At 33.2% G+C, this 20,375-nt stretch overlaps 1 protein-coding gene across 5 annotated transcripts in view; it reads right to left on the reverse strand.

Moving 5' to 3' along the window:
* Window positions 1-20,375, reverse strand: part of SLO2 (slowpoke 2) — a 141,180-nt gene that overhangs the window by 86,814 nt on the left and 33,991 nt on the right. For 4 of the 5 annotated variants that reach the window (XM_076690733.1, XM_076690732.1, XM_076690734.1 and 1 more), the window contains exon 1: window positions 18,276-18,665. The exons of the other annotated variant lie outside the window; for it this stretch is intronic. In XM_076690733.1, coding sequence (XP_076546848.1) covers window positions 18,276-18,486 — 211 coding nt within the window. In that variant the 5' untranslated portion in view covers window positions 18,487-18,665. Of the gene's footprint in view, window positions 1-18,275; window positions 18,666-20,375 lie in introns of those variants that run through there. 5 annotated transcript variants of the gene reach the window in all.

Raw genomic sequence — 20,375 nt, forward strand, 5'->3', positions numbered from 1 at the left:
GAAATCAGCTTATGCACGCGAAGTGCATTGCCTCCGAGTGCATAATAATAATACACCGCCCACTCAGTGTTGTCTCGCTCTCGAGTATTGACTCCTATTTCAGAGGACGCTCCAATGATTGTTTAATGTAAAACGTTGACCTAATTAAGTATCTCTAGGATCAACACTGTTTATTAGTAAACGAATTCTTTAACAGAGATATCTTTAGTTCCGATTGTAATTTAACTTTAGTTAATACACTTCTCTACGTTTTGTAAGTTCGGGTCACGATTGACCCAGGCTCGGCTGTTCAAGGGTTAATATCGAGTGACACTAATTCCATAGCTACGAACTGCACAATCATCAAACCCTACTATGGTAGAAACTAAAAGCCTATCTTTAGAGCTCAACAATATTCAATAATAGGGCGACTGTTCTCTGCTTTTATTGTACGAAATTGGAACGAAGAATGCATACAATTGGCCTTGACGTGAATTGAATGACATCACGGATGCATTCAACTGGTTTAACGCGTTTAAATCTCTGGAGAACGATGGCAGAAACAAAGTACGAAGTGGTAATGTAGAAACGATCATAATCGCATAAAGATTGAGATCAATTCGAAGAAACAATCTGGAATTTCATGCTTTATACGATAAGTTTAACAGATTCCATGTAACGTGAAATAATAAATTTATAACAAATAGAAAATTATCATGTTTTCATTTCGTTTCAAAATTAAACTGAAGAGTATTTTTTACTATAAAAAAAAATGCACACACTAAGGGTGTAAAACAATCTTTTCAACCAAAAGGAACTAAAAAGTTACTACAGCTTCAAAACTTGTGACAGTTTAATTGCGCGAGAATAAAAAGTTGATTACTAAAAGAAAGAACATAGGATTGTCTTTGTCACGATTAGGATTACTTTGATGCAACTAAAGTTGGAATTTCTATAGCGCTTAATTGCTGAAATAACTGAAAGTCCCTTTTAAGAATAATTAAGATCTGCCGTGTAGAAAATTACTGTTTCTCTTGCAATTACAACCTTTCAACGGGCTGAAGTTTTATCGTGTAAAAAATCAGAAACGTTGTTTAACGGAGCTTCAAAAGGTATCGGAGAATGTCGCCAGTTCTATTAAAAAGTTGTCCATGCAAAAGTTGAAAAATGTCGCTAAATTTTCAATGAACTTTTCTTAACTAAGTTTACTCTGATTTCTAACTAAGAATTCAGCAACGAAAATTTATGATTTTTTATCAGGTTTTTAATGCTGAAAAGTTAAGATAATTTTTTTAAATTCAGAAAATGGCCAATTTTTAATTTCAAATTGCAACAATGTCTATCTCTAGTAGTAATCAAGATTCAAATAAATTTATACTATTTAAAAACAGAAAATAATTTGTAGTTGTATTAGCGGAGAGAAATAAAAGTGGACCAGAAGTTATTATTGGACAGCCGTGTAGATATAGCGTTGTCGGTTATTGCTCCCACTTAACAACAATTTTATGGTTTCTCAAATATACTTGACATCAATTTAGCACGAATTTATTTGTTGATTTTCCGAATGATTATTTCACTGAAGGATCATTATCTAAAGAATATATAATCCACTGATAGACACAAAGCTATTCTCAACCTTGTTATAAATGTCTACTACCGAAAGTAAAATTGAAGAATTCCTAAAGAATAACTGCTGTCATATATTTTATTTTTTTTAATATAATAATTATACAAAAATAATGAAACTAACATGTACGATTACTAAACCATATTACACAAAGTACCACCCACCTGCTTTTTGCGTTGGTATACTTTAATAATAAAGTATATTTTAATAACAAGAAACTTAGCAAAAAAATTGCATTATAATTCTAGTCCTTTTTCTTTAACCTCCTTAAAACATCTAGAAACAAAACCACTCAAATCTGAACGAAATAAATCTACATTCAGAAACAGGAATAAAATTCTCGTCGATTTTTCAAAGAAGTATTCGAAGTCTCGATACTACCTAGAATGTCAAGTGGGAGCTAATAAAATTTCCAAACTTTCGAATCTCCAAATTGAGACTTGTTTTCAAACTACTTTTTAAGCTCGACAAAATTTCTAACGCTTTTGTAAATCACACGAGACACGGTCGAGTGCAAACAGAAAAGAGAGAAGTAACGTCGTTGACTTTACAGCAACAAGAAGCTACCCTCTACAGCGTCCCATTTTCCACGAGAATAACACGAATAAGGAGTTTCGTTGAGCCTTTGCGAATCACGCTGGTCCGTCAGGGAATCGTGTCGAGATTTACGAGTCACAGGGATTCCCTGCAGCGATTTAGAGGTTCGGATAAGTCGAAACGCAGGTAAAGTTTGTCGGGGAAAAGTTGTGCAGATATTTTCTCGTGTCGCAATGCAGAGGCCTATTCGTTCACTCGGCTTCCCGGAGGTTCGATTCAACGCTACACGCGACAGCTATGTATGTTCTCGCGTGTACAAGAATTTGCATGACGATTACAATTTACGTTTCGCAGCGCACCGACTGCTGCCAGCTGGAATGATTTTCCTGGGTCAAAGAACTTTTACCAAGTTCGTTCAAATATTAACCGAGAATTTTCCTGTGCCAGTGAGAACATTTATATACAAGTTGATGCAGTTGAGGACAATAGTTAGAAGTTAGATGGTCTACCTGGTAATTGGACATCAATGATCTTCTTGTGTATTGAAAAACCGTGGTAAATTTGTATCAAACAATAAACTTCAATTCATTTCAAATTATTTCTAAAACGTTCAATTTTCCATACATGAAACGATAAACACAACGTGCAGACATATAAGCATGCGAAGTGAAAAGAAAGGGTTACATAGCTTAAATCACGTAAAAAATCACGTAAAGTCATTGAACAACAAAAAGAAAACAGTTCTCCTAGCGAGATGATTATTACACAATCGAGTTTCTACGCGAAAGGGTTAACAGAAAGTTCAATTGCAAAGCGCATGCATCGCCTTGAATCGTGTCCCACATGCACCAATGCGACTGTCCGAATGTTAATTTCATGAATACACCAACTTACACTCAAGACATTTCGTGCAACAAGTATATAACACACTTTTCTTTCTGAACGTGGCTGTGCACAATACCTGACGATCGTATCGCACTTAACACTTTTTAACGCTTTTTCTTTTCACACGTTCGGGAGAGTCAGCTCGGTGCGTCGTGTGGCAGCTCCAATATTCACCAAACTGTTCGATATTTTCCACAAACGGTAAGCTCGAAAATATTATATTCGTAGATCGGGACTGATGTTTATAAAATATACTTTTTTTTTTCTCTTTTTTTTTTATAACGTTTACAAAATATTGGAAATCTCTGATTCTCTCTCACTGGTCTCTTCTTTCGTCTCTTTGTATCTATATTAATTGACTGTTTGTTCCTCTACAGAATGGCCCCATAGATAACTCTGTTGTATATAAATCAAGGTATGCTCTTGATAAAAACTATGAATCTCTTGTTTCCCCGCTTCGAATGAAGCGTTTCTGCTTCTCGTTGGTCCGCGTATTGTACCTTCGGTGGGTCGATTGTGGATAGGGTGGAACGATATACGTCGAAAAATCTTCTTAGCTTAGACGATTCGGGTTAATTTTAAGTTTTCGTCGATTCATCTGCTGTAAACACATTGCATTTTCTTCAAATCGAACCCGACAAGTTAAATCGAATCAACCTTAAAAATATTGCGGAACTTTTATTGCCAGATGGAACGAAGTACTTTCTTCTTTTCATTTTTGTTTTTCTTTATAGATGTTAACACGATTGTTGATAACACTTTGACTATAAAATTCATCAATTTTTTATTTTCGCAAGCTTTTCATAATTGATTATTCAATTTGCAATTTTAATTTATTAATTTTACTTTGATTAATTATTTTTTCTTTTATTTCTATTAAAAAGTCACAAATATGTGATATTTGCTGTCAAAGTGTTATAGTGTTAAGTAAATGTTATTATTTTAGTAATTGCAATCAAGGTTAATTGGTAGCATACTATTCGTTAATAATTAACAATTAGATGTGTTAAAGTCGATTGAACACAGACATTTTAAATGTATAGATCCCATAAGAAAGTAGTCTATAGGGGAATACAAGCGTAGGTCAAAGTAAGTGTACATACCGCGATCGCAAAGGGATGTCGGTAAACATCCCTTTGTTGAACGAATGACGTGTACACTTTCAGGATATACGGCTTCGAGTGGAAACAAGCACGAAGAGAATGCGGATTCTCTTTTTTTCTGAAGTTTGTTTTTTCTAAATCACTTTTAATAATGATATCGTCAAAATTAAGATTTTGAGAATTCCCTTTTCTCCCTATATTGTCATTTCCCATATGGAAGTCCGAATTGATCTCACAATCAGTGTACGCATTATGATTTTGTAGAATTATTATTTCGACCCCCCCTATAATTGTAAAAAGCTTGAACCGAATCATAGTATTCCAAAGACGGGGCTCTTCTTTTATTAATAAAAACCGAACGGTCGTCATTGAAACCAATCAAAATTTCTATTTTAAAATCCCAGATGGTGGGCCACGGATCAAAGAATCCAATAGGCTCAGTTGTGTAACGACTGGAATGGTTTACTAAAAAAAGGCGTAACGTCATCGCGTTCCCTCTGATAACTCTTTTCCTTTTTCTTCGATGTGTACCAAAGCAGTAAAATTCTAGATAAAATAGGAGCCGTACGATATTTGAATTTCGCATAGCAAATTTATATTTCGCTTTGCATCACTGGAAATACCTGATTTCTCTCTGAAATAGTTTTCAGCTATTTTCAATCAGATTGAAATTCCTTATTCGGTAAAATACTTTTTTTATTCAATTTATTCACTAATTAATTGAAAACACGATTGGATAAAGGTGTCGTGTAACATTTTTTCTAAATATATTCGTGAATACTAGTAAACATTTTCCAAAATTTTTAGATTTTCTTCCATGGAATTTTACTACGTTTGAATAATTCATTAATCTGCAGACACGCAAAGAAAGACTTCATAAATATTCCACGCTAATTAGTAGATATTAGTATTATTTATTGATGCATTGAAAATGTCAGTAGTACGGTGAAACATGCAAACCCTTCATATTTTAAGGGATAATTGTTGAATGATAGATTTCTTAGGGTAGAGAGCACCCCATTTATCGAATCACATGAAATATATAATGGACATTATGAGTAAGTACTTATTGTTGGAAGCATAATTACAAAATTTTGCTAACAATTGTAAAATACGAAATAAATTGTACCAATTCATAGTTATTTAAATTTTTTTTTAAGACTTAAAATACTAAAATTTTTTAAATTATTATTTAGAATTATCATGAAGTTTGCTTATTTAAATTTTACACAATTTACGTAATATCCTTAAAAAACATAGAAGTTGAATATGAAAACTGAAACACAAATATTTTATCATTATCAAATGCAAGAATTAACAATAAAATATACAACCCAATTAAAAGGAAAAAGAAAACGAATTTATACCGAAATTTCATTTTAACTTTCGGTCACATAAAGTCATCTCTAAGAAAGCATGTTTTTTTTGTTTTTTAAAAGATTTGACCGAAGCAAATCAGAGGCTGAAATTATTTTTATCAAGTTCCTTTCATATTCCCATGACAGAAAATTGCCAGATATAATTCAAGCTGCCCTTTCTACCTCCTTACAAAAATTCGTATAAGTTTCCTTGACATTTTCTATAGGTTTATTCTTAAGAAAATACTATTTTGAAAACTTTTTACTTCTTATTGTACCATTTAACTATTATTCGTAATATTTTCCTCTATCTCTTATATTATCTTATTCGTAACAATCAAATGACTGTGTACATGGATTCAGACATCTCGAAAGGAATCGGGTCAAACAGCACTGTAATTACGACATTCGATCTGTTTCGCACTTTCAATACAGACTGATCGTTTCCTGTAATCACTGCTCGTCGTGGTGTACCACAAACGACGTCTGTCTACTAATTTCCCGTCGGACACATCCCGGATAGAGAATATTTGACACTCTCATCAATCGTACTTGCTGCCAATATCAAAGACATTCACCAAAGACGTGCTCGAGGAAAATGAAAAAGTGTTAAATTAAATTAATTAACACGAGCTGCCGAACACTATAATCTGATTTATAACGAGGCTACTATGTGTAATTTCCTCAGTTGTCATTTTAATTTGATAAAGCTTTTAATTAAGACATTTCTTCAAAGAGAGAGATTGAATTTAACGAAGGAAACTATTGATTTCTTTTCAATAACAGATAGATTGGTTATATTGAAATAACTTTTCTTAAAGTTTCATTATAATTGAACAAAGTGTACCATTTTAAATCTACGTAAATAAAGATTTAATTATTAAATATTATTACCATAAATATTGATTAAATTAAATCTTTGTTTTTATTTTTTAAATTAAAATTAGAGCTCTCTCCATGACCAGTCATCCGAGGGTTAATAATTCTACCGTTTTCCTATTTTATTATATTGTAAATATCGTTTTCATAAATGAATGATTTAATATAAACTTCGAAACTCGAGTCTGAAAGTTTGGACCAGAATTTAGAACATTCGTAGTTGACTTCGACAAGTGGTTTGAAAATCTTAAGCACGTTCCATCGAGAGCTTACTTTAACGTGGTTCCAAACTCGATTTCGTATGATAGCTAAAGTAACTGGCCGATGTTAATTAACGAATCGATATGAAGCATTCATGCGAGGCGAGTAAAAGGACCCTCTACGTCCATAGCGGAAAATCTAATTACACAAGGAATTCAATTTTTTCGAAAACTTCCACTGAAAACGATCTAAACGAACAAGAACGAAGTTGAAGCGGTTGAACATTTTTTTTACTCCTCTTGAGAGAATTAATGGAGATTTAAAAGTGTTAGCCAAGTAACTGTTGGAAAGAGAAATGAAAATTTAAAATTCATAACTTTATTTTAACGAGAGGAAACTTTGTTTCTTTTGATTTTTGAATTTATAAACTCATGTACCTTTATTAAGTGTAGATCTTATATAGATAAATAAGATTTATTAAAAATAAAATCGTACCTAATGAAGTTTCTTAAATTTCCTGTTCGTTACCTTACTATATTAGTATAATAGCAAAGCTATCCAAATTAATGTTATTTTATTATTTTCTTTTAATTATTCAACTACCTACATCTAGTTTACAGTGTCGATCACCATGACATTCAATGTATTAAAATTCGAGTATTCTTCAAGGTCTCCATAGCTTTGTTCTAATAATGCTCCGCAACAACAAATAAGTGATAATAATAGAGAAGAAACTAAATTTCCGCGACTTCACGAGATGGAAAATTAAATGTAAACATCATTCCTGCGATATCAGTACAAATAAACATTCAGAACACACATCAAGAAATGGTTAACATTGTTTCGCTAATAATTTCACCGTTTCGTTTACCTTCTCCTCTCTGTAAATATTCATAAAGAAATCTTTAAAAAATAAACTATACTCAAATAACATTTCTAGAACATTGCAAAAATTATTACCGCCTTTTCTCTTGTTTGCTAAAACGGAACATCATAAATATTAACGATCCGATATTTATTTATGAAGATACAAAAGCTAACACTGTGCAAGCCAAGGTTGTCAATGTATCGAGACAATAATAAAAAAAAAATGAAAGAATCCAATCTCCATCGACAGCAGATGAAATTTACACAACGTATCCAATTAGTTCGATTCATTATTTGTTACGGGTTAATCACTGTAAATCCGCAGCAGTGGATATTAACGTTATAATTAAACTCGACAACGATTATGTAGCTCTTAACAACGTTTTCTATGTCATTGCATTGTTCGATGAAAAGTTGTGCACGTGTCATAAGCATAAAGCCATTTAATGCACAAAGCTACTGAATATTCAGAGAATTATTAGCAATTTCTAGTGTGCGTTAATCTTTTATGAGGTTTATCTACCAAAATTATAACAAGCTAAATTATTCGTGAATTCATGAACAGTTCATACAACTTTCTGTTTTTTATGGATCTATTTGTATATTTTTAGACAAATCTCTTTATTTACCTTAAAATTGTTTTATATTACTTCTACTGAGCTCAAGGAATTTTAGAAAAATTTCAAATCTTTAAAAATGCAATTTACAAATGTTTATTATACTTTGCTTATGATTTTAATGCAAGAGCACTAAATGGTGCAAGAGCATTAATTATTATCATCAAAGGACTAAACTTTAATATAAAGATACTTGTATAATTATATTTAAGAGAATCTAAGTTTTGTGCAATTTTCTACGATACCATCTTAATTATATTATTTTACATTGTAATTCGTTACAACTTTCCAATTTAAAGTACACCTTTTATTTTTAATAATTTCTGAAATACCTTTGCCTATGAAATACTTTTACTTAAAAAATTACCACGGGTTGTTTAATTGCAATTAGTTTAATCACTACTTGATTTCATAAATTTTTTATTTTCCTCTTTTAATCTTATAAACAGGTATTTTGAATTTTCCCAATTAAATTTATGAAACGAAGTAATTATTCCTGTATATTAAACTGCCGCTTAAATTTTCGATGTAGTAGCGGCTTGTATTTAAAACAAGCTCGCCTTTTTACGTGAAAATCCGTCAATTAATGCGATCCTCAGCTCGTAATCCATGGGTTACACTGACATTAAGGACTCTCGACCTTGCTAAGACGATAAGCAACGGTTTCCGTTGTTTCTTCTCGTCACCGAGAGAAAATTGAATTTCCTCAAAAAAAAATGCAATATTTAATCCTATCAGAGAAAGGATGGAAAAAATATAGATTTTAAGAAGAATCGATCGCAAACTGGAAAAGTCACAAGCTCGAGATAAATATCCGAGTCGTGTCAAGTGTAAAAATTAAAATACTAACAAAGAAATATTTCATCTTCTAACGCGATAAACGGTGTTTGGATCTACTTGCGTTTCGAAGAAGAGTTTATTTAATATACCCCATCCTAACATCATTACGCAGGCAACCAAAGTGAAAGAGGATTAAACACGGTTAACCAGCAATGAGTCAACGAAAGTATATCATTTTTTATTCAGAAAAAGGAAACGCTTTCGAAATTTATACTGTTGTTAATTTAACGTTGAGTTATATTTTGTAGAAAAAAGTGGTAATGTTGAGGAGAATCTTAGAAGAATGAAATTTGAAGTATCAAAAGAAATTTGAAATGTATTTTAATGTACAACTTTCTTTGCCAATTCAATTATGTTACGTGTGCAAATTATAATAGAAAAATATTTTTTATTATCTAAGACATCGTTTCTTTTCAAAATTAAAAAACGTTACGCAACAAAAGAATAAGAGTCTCCTGAAATATATTGCTTACAAAAATCAATCTTGAAGTATCAGATGCTTGTACCACAAACATTCAAAGGATAATTTCAAAATACTTTGAAATTCAAAGTAACTTTCCATACGCGTTGATATAAAGCACCGTCGATTCTGGGAAGCTTACAAGAACGCACGGTTGAACGGATAGTAATTTATTCAATGGAGATTCAAAGCACAATTTCTAAGTGACTTTTAACGACTGCGAATTCTCAAACGTTGACAAGGAAGAGGAAGGAGCCTTATGCTAAGTTAAGTTAGCTATGCTTGTAAATTATAATAATTGTGCTTGTACGGCTGGCCGGACGCGTAACGGAGGAAGTTGAAATTGACGAAGTCAACGAAACGGAAGATCTTCTTTCTAGGAGAGTTCACAAATTCAAGGGCGAAGAAATGCGAACTTGCAATATCGAGCATCGACCATTCGCTTCGTTGTACCTCCACGAGGCGCAATAATGTTCTTCAACATTACATTCAGTCCTCTAACATTCAATAAATATACATTTTTGTGCATTGAATATTTTTCCATTATGCTCGATTTCTAAAGAATTTAATTTTGAACAAGAAAAATGTAAATTTTTAGCTTTCAAGATATTTTGTAAATTAACCTTTATACTAGCCGGCCACCTGCTTTTCTGAAACAGTTCTATGGACTTTTAAAAAAATAATGTACTTTTGTTCGAACGCTTGACAATAAATCAGTTAAGTGAATTTTGCTATCCTATTCTGATATTGAATTTCAAAGCGTTTTTTGTGAAACATGCTGCCTGCGTCGATTTTTATCATTTCCAATCGGTTGCACACATGGAAAGATTCGAAAAATCGCCAGGATTTTATTCCATACTGCCATTCATGGAAATCCTCTATAGGGGTAGATATAAACGAAAAGAAACGAAGCGTTAATCAGACTCTGAAAACATGTATCCCTTATCAATTTCCCTGTGAAGAGGGAAGGTATGAAGGTTTACGAGTACGAAGGTATAGGGTAGCAAAAGAATCAGTGAAACGAGATTCGAGACTTGAATTTCTCTCTCCAATTTCACCAATTTATTCACTGAAATCGTCGAATAATACTTCCCCTTTTTGCAGGAAAATAATCGTTGTTTAAACAAAATAAAAATGCTTGTTAATGATGAATCGTTATAATCTTTCGAAGGAGTTTGAACGCCGCCGTGGAAGCATCAATTAGCGAAAGTGTATCGTCTCGTCGAAGAATTTTCTTCGACCTCGTTTCAATCTAATCGTTCCCTCCTCGAATTACTGTCTAGTCAGTAATTTATATACCGTACATTTACAAAATTAAATGTTGTTAAATGAAATTAAATCATGAATTCAATTAGAAAATAAACCATGATGCTTGCTTGAAAATTCATTATTGATCAGTTATAATTAATAATTTATAGACAATTGATTTAATATAATAATTTTGTATTTTAGAAAATTATATTTTTCAGTACTAGAAAAATATGAATAATTTAATTTTATTTCCCAAATTCAATACAACATTCAAAGGATGGCATATAAAAGAAAAGATAATTAGTATCTATAAATTATCAATTAAAAAATAAAGCCACTGAAATAGTTCAGTAATGAAAATGAACGAAAGTAAGTAAAACCTTTTTTTCTGTAATTCATCGATTTGAATGAATGATAACAGAGCATAAACGACACATAGAGCTTCAATCTCCTGTTAAATGCTTCTGTTTATCTCATTGCGCAATCTAATTAAAGGTTCTTTAGACAGTTTGAGTTGTTAATTAGATACTACATCGATCATCCATCTAATTAGTAGTCCATATATGCGTTGAGTAAGAAAACGTAACATTTGAGTGGCCTACTTCGGATTCGATTCGGTTTCCGGTTTATACACTCGCGTCGAATGCAAATTCATTTGTAACGTCCTTTCGCGATATTCTTACGAATTAACAATGAAAAATTCACGAAAACTCTCAGCTTTCTTCCTTAACTTGCAATTAGAATATTGTACAGTACCGATCCAGAAAGGCTTCCCTAGGGAAAATGGCAATATAGGGAACAAAATTAATACAACTTGTAAGTTTCAAATTTTAGAATTCTAAAATTAGAACAGGAAATTAAAAAAAATATCACGTTTTTCCCCTAGAAAAACGGTGCCTTTTTCCCTAGAACATCATTTTCGGACCCCTCTTTTCACCAGACCCTATTTTACTTAGGAGTATATGTGGTCCTCACGATAAATATATCAACTATTGTACCTTCCTTTGCGTGCAAAAGAAATTATCATGGACAATATTCTCTAAAACAATGACTAAATTTCATCCGTGTATCATCATTATTGCTGAAACATTAAACATCAAGTATGTGTTGGCGCGTGCCAAGCTGGTTGCCCGATTGTGCAAACGAAAAACGAATCTTCTCGTTGATATTTCGGTCACGAATCGCTTAACAGCGCGTAATTATTTCAGTGGCCTACTTAATGCCTCATTAGGATTGCCCTTCCTCTTTCTACGCGAACGAAATTAATTTCTTACTTGCTATCAGGCGACGTGGGTGATTCGAAAGCGTACAGTCTTACGAATTTATTATATTCATCGAATCAACCGTATCTCAAGCGTACACCAAGAGATACCTTTAATGAGCAAACTTTGATTTCCACTGATGAAGAATTTAACTAACTAAATATTGTATTACGACACATTGATTAACACGATGGCGACTGTCCATGACGCACAATTTCAGCGTCTTTTATTGTGTAACACGCGAATGCTTCGCTGTCTAACGCAGGTTACTAAATACGGAAAATTGAAGGGGAATAGTGAATCTACGCAAGCTTCGTAAAAAAAGTGATTCAGAAAAGAATCGCGCTTTTTATTTCGTATTTAAAGCAGCTTTCAACATTATTCGTTGAAATTGATATTTCAATTTAAAAGTTTGTTTCGACGACTTCATTGTACTTTACCGGGGTTTTAATATTTACTTTGGTGATACGAAAGTTGATGAATTTTCATCTTCAAATTTAATCTAACAAAATGGACACTGTATTTAAGTCACGTTCTATAAAATAACAGCAAAGTAACATTACATCGACCATCAGAAAAATCGATAAAATAATCAAAACTATTTTCAATATCATAATTGAAACATTTTATACATCGTGCAAAATTTTCCCTCTGTATTATGGAATAAAAGTTGCCAGGAACAAAACCATAGTACTCGCTTTTTTGCAATATTCCATTCCTTCATTACATGCTCCTCAAAGTTGGATTTATTACGAATATTCCATGTACGAGAAAAAATATCAATTAATTCCAACTCGCCTTTAATTAAAGAATTATATGGCATCGCATTGAAGTTGAGATTACAATGAGATTTAAAGAACTCCGCTTTTCTCCTGGTTATCGTTCAATCAATTCTTCATTATCTCGTCTATCAATTTCTTCAATAAATTAACTAATTATGACGCAGATGGCGGTGTGATCTTTGATCTTTAAGCGTCCTGATAAAACCATAGAAAAAGGGCTGAATAAAATGCATTTTGTCAAAGCGTATAATTGTGTCCGCATTAACAAACTTGACCGATTTTTAATTATGCTAATTATTTTTCGAAACCGGCTTACAGAACATACTCTGTAAGTTGTTATTTGTCCCTCAACGGTATGTTTCAATTTGTCAGCTGTAAGGCTGTCCGTTTAATCGACTCTGGAGCTATGCGAGACTCGTTTTTAACCGGAAAGAAGAAACCAAAAGGTCGCGTGTTCTCAATTTTCATCGGTCCCATGGTTCCGGGGAATTTGACACTGATAAATCACGTGATTGATTGGTCTTTCAGAGAAAATTGAATCTCCGCGAACGGAGTGTAACCGGTTTGCTCCGAAAAAAATTGTTCCTGGAATATTTACCTTTATGATGAAATATTGAGTGGGTGTAAAAGATATCGTGCATCATTAATTTTCGTAAATTATTTCACACTGATTGGTGTTGCTTTCGATACTTTAATTAATAAGAGTTCTGATAAATTTTGTAGCAAACGCTAGATTTACACAATCCATTCGAAATGATGGGACGTAGATTTCTTATTTTACATTACAAAAATTATTAACGTGTTTTAACATTTCTTATTTAATTATTTTTGTGTTGTAAATAAGTGCAGAATTCTTAGAATTAAAAAATTTTTAGAGTCTGGAATTTTTGAATCTAGAGAGTCTAAAAATTTGGAAATTTGGAATTCTGATATTTTAGGATTTTAGAATTGTAAAATCTCAGAATCTTTGAATCTTGAAATTTTAATATGTTGAAAATTTGAAATTTTGGAATTCTGCAAAGTCATTTACTAAAAAATATATTTTTGACGCATCAGGTCAAAGTTTAATACGCTCAAGAAAGTTGAAACTGCTGTGAAACGAATTTGTTGCACAGATCAGAAATTAAAAGTTTGATAATACAAACGAAACACGAACGAGCTCCGCTACGAGTACTTAAACCTAAGTCCTTCTTGTTATTTAAAGTGGAATATTTATAACCATGCTGCGTTTCAATCATATTTTCAATTCAACTCCAGTCAGTTTCAAATTTCGCGTTTCAATATCGCATTTCAATGATTGAAATTTTAATTCGTAATTATCAACCTCAAATATTTAATTTAATTATTACGTGAAGTAACCTAAATAGCTAATGTAATATTCGATCTTTTAATGTCCAACGAATGGACGAATGACGTTGCCTGATCGAAATTAAATTCGTTAACGTTAATGGTGTTTAAATAATTTTAGACTGTAATCAATTTCATCGATACGTCATCATTTTCTATCATAGAAAAGGAACAAAATTACAGACATAAAATTCAAATTATTTTCATCATTTTTTGACAATTTTTCCTAATACAATGAAGAGCACAATTCAAATTGTTTTTAAACAGAAATAATTGTAAAATTATGTACCTATAGATTAACTTTCAATTTTTGAAAAAAAGTGTATTATTGAATCATTTGTTTTTCTCTTCACTGTGTCTTTAAAGTGACTCGATGTTTGACAGATTTATCGAAAGAAACGCGACAATTTCCTAAAAGATTCCTTTTTACTTTCATTTAATTCTGTCTCACACCGTTGAAGAGCTATCACAGAAAGGAATTGCCGATTTCAATACGCTTTGTCGCCGCAAAAACCGTCCATTTTTAGTGACAAAGTACTTTACGCTCTAGAGAACTGGAACAAGAAGTTCGTGGGAGTGCCTGAGAGGTGATACAAGAATTTTGCAAGCGAGATTCGTATTACGATTCTACCACCTTCGTTACTTTATAAAGACCTTTTGTTTATTTTTTACATTCCTCAGTGAATGTTCGAATGTAAATATATGCATCAGTCTCGCAAACAAAAATCCCTTTGTAATCCCACAGCTATTTTTATAAACATTTCATTCATCTTTCGCGTCTATTTCTATTTTTAAACAACTTGGATTGAAATCACGTCTTTCATACGTTATTGCTATTTTGGATCAAATATGAATTACGGGTCAAAAATAGTTTGTGAACAATCTTTAACTTTTTACAAAATTTTGGATATATCAGTTTTAAGAAGGTATCTTAACTTGGACGTAAAATAATTTTCCGATCGTTTACCATAACTTTGATACTTCGTTCCACCTGTTGAATCATTGTCAGCCATACAAATACGAGTAAAAACAAGAAGGCACGTACATTCGCGATCAAAGCAGTCCTCCCTGAGGAAAATGATGATATAGGGAAAGCTGGAATTCTCTAAACTTAAATTTTGGCAATGTTAATATTAAAAATAATTTACAAACGAAATAGTATAATTTTTAATTATTAAATATAAAATTTAGTGTATAACTGATAAATATGAATAATGAATAAATATTAATTTAAATTTTCCCTCGTAAATCACTCAAGCCCCATTCGTACCATGAATTTTGAACCATCCTGTATACGGGGCCCCTTTCGCTGCATTGTCACTCTCCTCAGGGGTGCCTATGAGGAAGGGCGAAAACGCGAAACATTACCATTTTTCCTGGGGAAGTCTGTTTTGATCGCTACTGTGCAGTAGGAAACGGTAAATCAAAGGTAACTTGTTTTTCGAGAAAGTTTCAAAGTACTTGTAAATTTGAAGTACAAAACTCAAAAATATACAGTAACAATTTTTCATATACAATTGGTGATATGAAACAAAGTAAAAAACAGAATTCGCAAATAACTGCGATAAATTGGGAAAAAATCAAAATTTCCGGGGAAGAAATCACTTCGATAAATTGAATTCTATACAATAATCTCTGGGTTTATAGTTCATCGCTTCGAAAACGTATCTATGAGTTATTAAATTGACCAAAACGAATTGAAGTAACGAATCCTGAAATATTTCAACGTTCGAGCGTGAAACACGAGCAAAAGCCTCTGATCCTCCCGATTTTCCTCGGAAAACATTCCACACGATTAACCCTGTACAACTCAAATCTTTTGCTTGCCAAGAAACGAACAATAAGTTCACACGAATGATTATGACACAATATTTGTTTCAATACTCTGTTACAGTAGGTACATATAATTCACATAATTAATGGCAAAATAGAGAAAGGGTTTCCAATTAACAACAAAAGATAAATATCTCTGAAAACTACATCAGTGGTTATGGATGAAGGGTTGAAAGGGTTAAAATATTTTAATTTATGATAATAGAAACATCCTGATTGAAATTAAATCATACTTTTGTAGAAATAACTGCTCAATGACCTCTGACAAATTAACTCATTATCGAATTAACGTTAATTATCAAATAATTCAAGACTTACGTTACCTTCACCTCAATTGTAAACTATATGTAAACCTGATGCGTTAGTACGTGCTTCGTTTTGCGAGTGCATGCGAATCGCGAACCAGTGAATTGCTTATGGGACCGTGGTCGATTTCCCCGAGCAATCCGAAGGAAATGATATTGGTAATTCAGTTTACAAGGCTGATTGCTTCGAAAAATCTATTTCTTCGTCTATCTTCTTTTGTAGCGATTACAGAGTGAGCAATGATAGAATGATTTTTATCTACAAGAGCTCCATTTTCAAGAAATTTAATTTTGAAGATTCGTATTTGAATTCAATCATAAGATAAACATAATAATAACAATTATGACTACTTTCAAAGTTAAATGGCCACGCAACGGAAACTTGTTTATTGTTTCATGGATCTAATTTATTGTAGTATTTATGCGCCTTCCGGGTGAAGAATGTCGAAACGAGATTCATTTGCGCATGCGAACGTCGTCGAATGGAATGTTTACCGAGGAACGAACCGAGTTTCCGTGAAAATTTGTCACGCCATTTTCATTATTTCCGGCTGGTAAGCGCGAAAACAACGTTATGAAGAATACTTCTGAGGACATTTTTTATAAACTACTTGCGTATTTATATACTGTGATTCAAAAGCTCGGTAAGAATGTTAACACGTTGACTGCCACATGTATCATCAATGACTGACATCAGAAATTAAAAAAAAAAAGAAATATTTAACAAAATATTTAATGACATTAATATTATCCATAATATCTATCCATAATAGATGCCCTCAAATTAAAAGGTTAAAAATTGCATTCTTATAATTAGAGGCGAACTGAGACTTAAACGGTTTAACGGGAGATTAATGACACGACGGGCGTATTAAAATTTGAAAATTAATAATTTTTAGCGTGCGCCATTCTAAACACGACTATTCTGTGCCATTTTTATTGTTACAGCCAACGCGTTAACAAATTCATGTTAATTAATTTTAAATAGTAATATTATCGAAGCAATAAATCAAAATAGAAAATAAACTTCAGAAGATTCATTGTGAATTTCAAAAAAAACGTCTTGTTTAACAAAATTAAACAATATGACTTAATTACCTAATGAAATCTTCTGTGAACGAGTTCCGTCTTGGACAGATGCATTCATAATCAACGTCAGCACCAACCAATGACGTTCCTTCATTACCAGACAGATCGAATTGTCGTCTTCGAACAAAACTGGCGTTGTGTTCGGTTTATTGGCACGAAATCGATCGCTATATACGTGCCAGGCTAGTTGATTTCAATCAATCGTCCTCTAAGACCCTGCCGTAGGGCTGCTACTTTCAATTAAAGCTTTGCTACCATAAGCATCTTTAAGGGGTGACGAAGTCACCCTCCCTGTTTTAATTGATTATAATTAACGACTATCATACGACTTAAACGTAGACAAATAGAAAACTATACACACGGTTGAACATGTATACATATACATATATACATGTATAATAAATACACATATATGCGCGCGTCTTCAAGTAATTCACTGATACGTAGATGTATTATTTGTCAATATTAATTAGCATGAATTTCATTTCTCAGGAGACCATCCGAGGGTTCGATACCATCTCGACACGTCTCAACGTGATGAATTAAAGGACGATAATTACGATGAATGAATTACGATCATATTAATTATGCTCTCTGTTTCAACTCTGACAATCTATCGCTGCATTATTTCGATTTTCCGAGGTTCACTCCTTCTGGTACGATTGAAACGTCATTCTGAGAAGAGTTCTTCAGGGTAGTCTCGAGAAAAATACGTTTAATATACAGGACGCTGTACATATAAGAAGGTATATAGCGCGGGATAGGTGGCGCTAACTTCGCGGTTACAGAAAACTCGAAACACTGATTACGAGTTTCGCTCTTTTATCTCGGCTGAGACTGTCAAAACTTTCTTGTTCCTTGCGAATCAACGGCACATGATATGAATAGAAATCTTTGGTATCCGTGTCACGTTCAGAGACAGCGTTCGGGTCCGAAATTTCATACGATCCTTTTTCCAAGGTCCTAAGTCAATAACGCTAACGAGCGTCCGCGTTACCCGAGTAACTTCGGCAAACAAATCTGTCGCGGTTACTTTTTACTTTCTCGTGATACCTTGTAGCCAATGCCAACCGATTCTAAGGAATCCACCCCTGAGCATCGAGTACACCTGACCAGCCGAGTTGAGAGCCATCAGTCTGTTCCTCTTTCGATATGATTCTTCTTCGTTAACCGATACGGCTGTCACAGAACACCGAGGAGACTCTCCAGAAGCTCCTCGAGATTCACCGAGATCGACGATTGGCACCGATTTAAAGAATAGCATCGATACCCGCGCGACGTGATCGACGCTTTATCAGACGAGACGGTTCCGTTGGGGGATCGTAGGTGGATAAGGACGATGGAGAGGAGAGAGGAAGTACACGAGGTTTCGGTGATAAGGTGGTGTCAGGAGCACGATGGCTCGCATCTCAACCGCGCGGCGGCTCGGAGTCGACTGGCAATACTGGTATCCCGAGGGCTTCGACGCCTCCTGTTGGTCGCACGGTGGTCCTCTCGCACCACCAGGCGCAGACGCCCCAAAACAATCACCGTCCACGATCTGTTATTCTTACTTTACATCGAACACGTTTCTCTCCTTTCTTATTTTCATCGTCTATTCGCGTACCTTATAATCCGTGTTTACGCGAAACGTCTGGTTACTATTACCCACCATTCGTATTTCTGCCCCGTTGCTTTCAAACCGACCTTATGACGATTCTTTGACCAACAGCTTTTATTATTTATTAATTGAGCTACGAAGTCTTCCAGCTAATGATGATTGCTTGAATAATTATAATGAAATTAAAACAAAGTTGATTTTTGTTTAATCCCTGAAGCCTAGGTTAATCGTTAGTCAACTTACCAAATATATTCAGGGATATTAATTTAAATTTAAATGTACAATTTTTAACTAATTAATTGCGTTCGACGTGTATACTCGTTATTGCTTGATTTTAATTACTAGCAAAGGATTTTTAAAACTTAATTTCGCAGTTAACTGGTTAAAGGAACAACGCAGAATTTAGAGAATGAAAATAATATGAAATATGAAATGAAATTAAAATTCTGGCTCTCTCCATGGTCCACCATTCGAAAGTTAAAGATGCAATGAACAGTATATCAGTTGTAAATTAAATAACAATTCAACCATGAAAAGGTTGGAAAAGAATTCGTTTCAATAGCACATTGCTTTAATGTTATCGTATCTCATTATCCTGAAGGATGCTTCGGTGTAGTCTCGAGAATACAACAATAAAGGCACCTCGTTTTCTTTCAAATTTTCTTCTTCCTTATAAATTTATCACCCCTCCACTCGTCCCCTTTTCTCAGTATCAGATGTTGATATACACTCGTGCCACGTGAGACACAGTGTCCTCATTATTCGACACTGGTGTCAATCAGTTCGCATCTTTTACCTCGAATCCACCAGATACACATACATATCTCATTTGACCTTTGCAAAATCATTCTCAACTCACTAGCTCCCAGTTCAAATTTATTTCGCTACTGTTCGCCTTCACGTGTTCGTGTAACTTTTATTATTGCATTATCTATGCATGAGTTTTTGTCGATTTCCATGATTCCATGGTTAGACTTTTTTAAATTTGCTCGCGAGAAGTCACGAATGTCGTCGTTATTCACTCACGGCATATATTAAAGTTGATACCGCATCGGATATCCGATCACTCATGATTTTACGAAGATGTTATTTGATACGATCGTTACATGTCAAGAGCTTCCAATTAACAGAATTTAGACCACTATTGACGAATGTTTCAACGATGACATAAAGGTACTTCTTTTTGCAGAAATTTTATAAGAATCGAGCTTAAAAACTTACTTTATAATACGTTGACAAAGAATTGTTGAAATAGTATACGAATCATACATGAATAAAGCTAATTAAATTTCTTTTAATTTGCGAGAAAGAATTTTAGATGTCAATATTATAAAAAGGTGAAGTAAATTTAATTTTTATTAACATTTTGTATCGTGACGCAAATTACGGTGTGTTGTTTGTTTCATTACAATAATGAACGTACTTTTTATAATGGGTATAACTCACATGGATGCACAGTAAAAAAGATTATAAAAAATGCAATGAATTTAAAAGAGAAAATATTACCAGAAAGTTACACGTATGCGTGGCATTAAAAATGCCATCTAGTTAGC

The sequence above is a fragment of the Osmia lignaria genome, chromosome 10 (genome assembly GCF_051020975.1).
Source record: "Osmia lignaria lignaria isolate PbOS001 chromosome 10, iyOsmLign1, whole genome shotgun sequence".
NCBI classification, from domain to species: domain Eukaryota; kingdom Metazoa; phylum Arthropoda; class Insecta; order Hymenoptera; family Megachilidae; genus Osmia; species Osmia lignaria.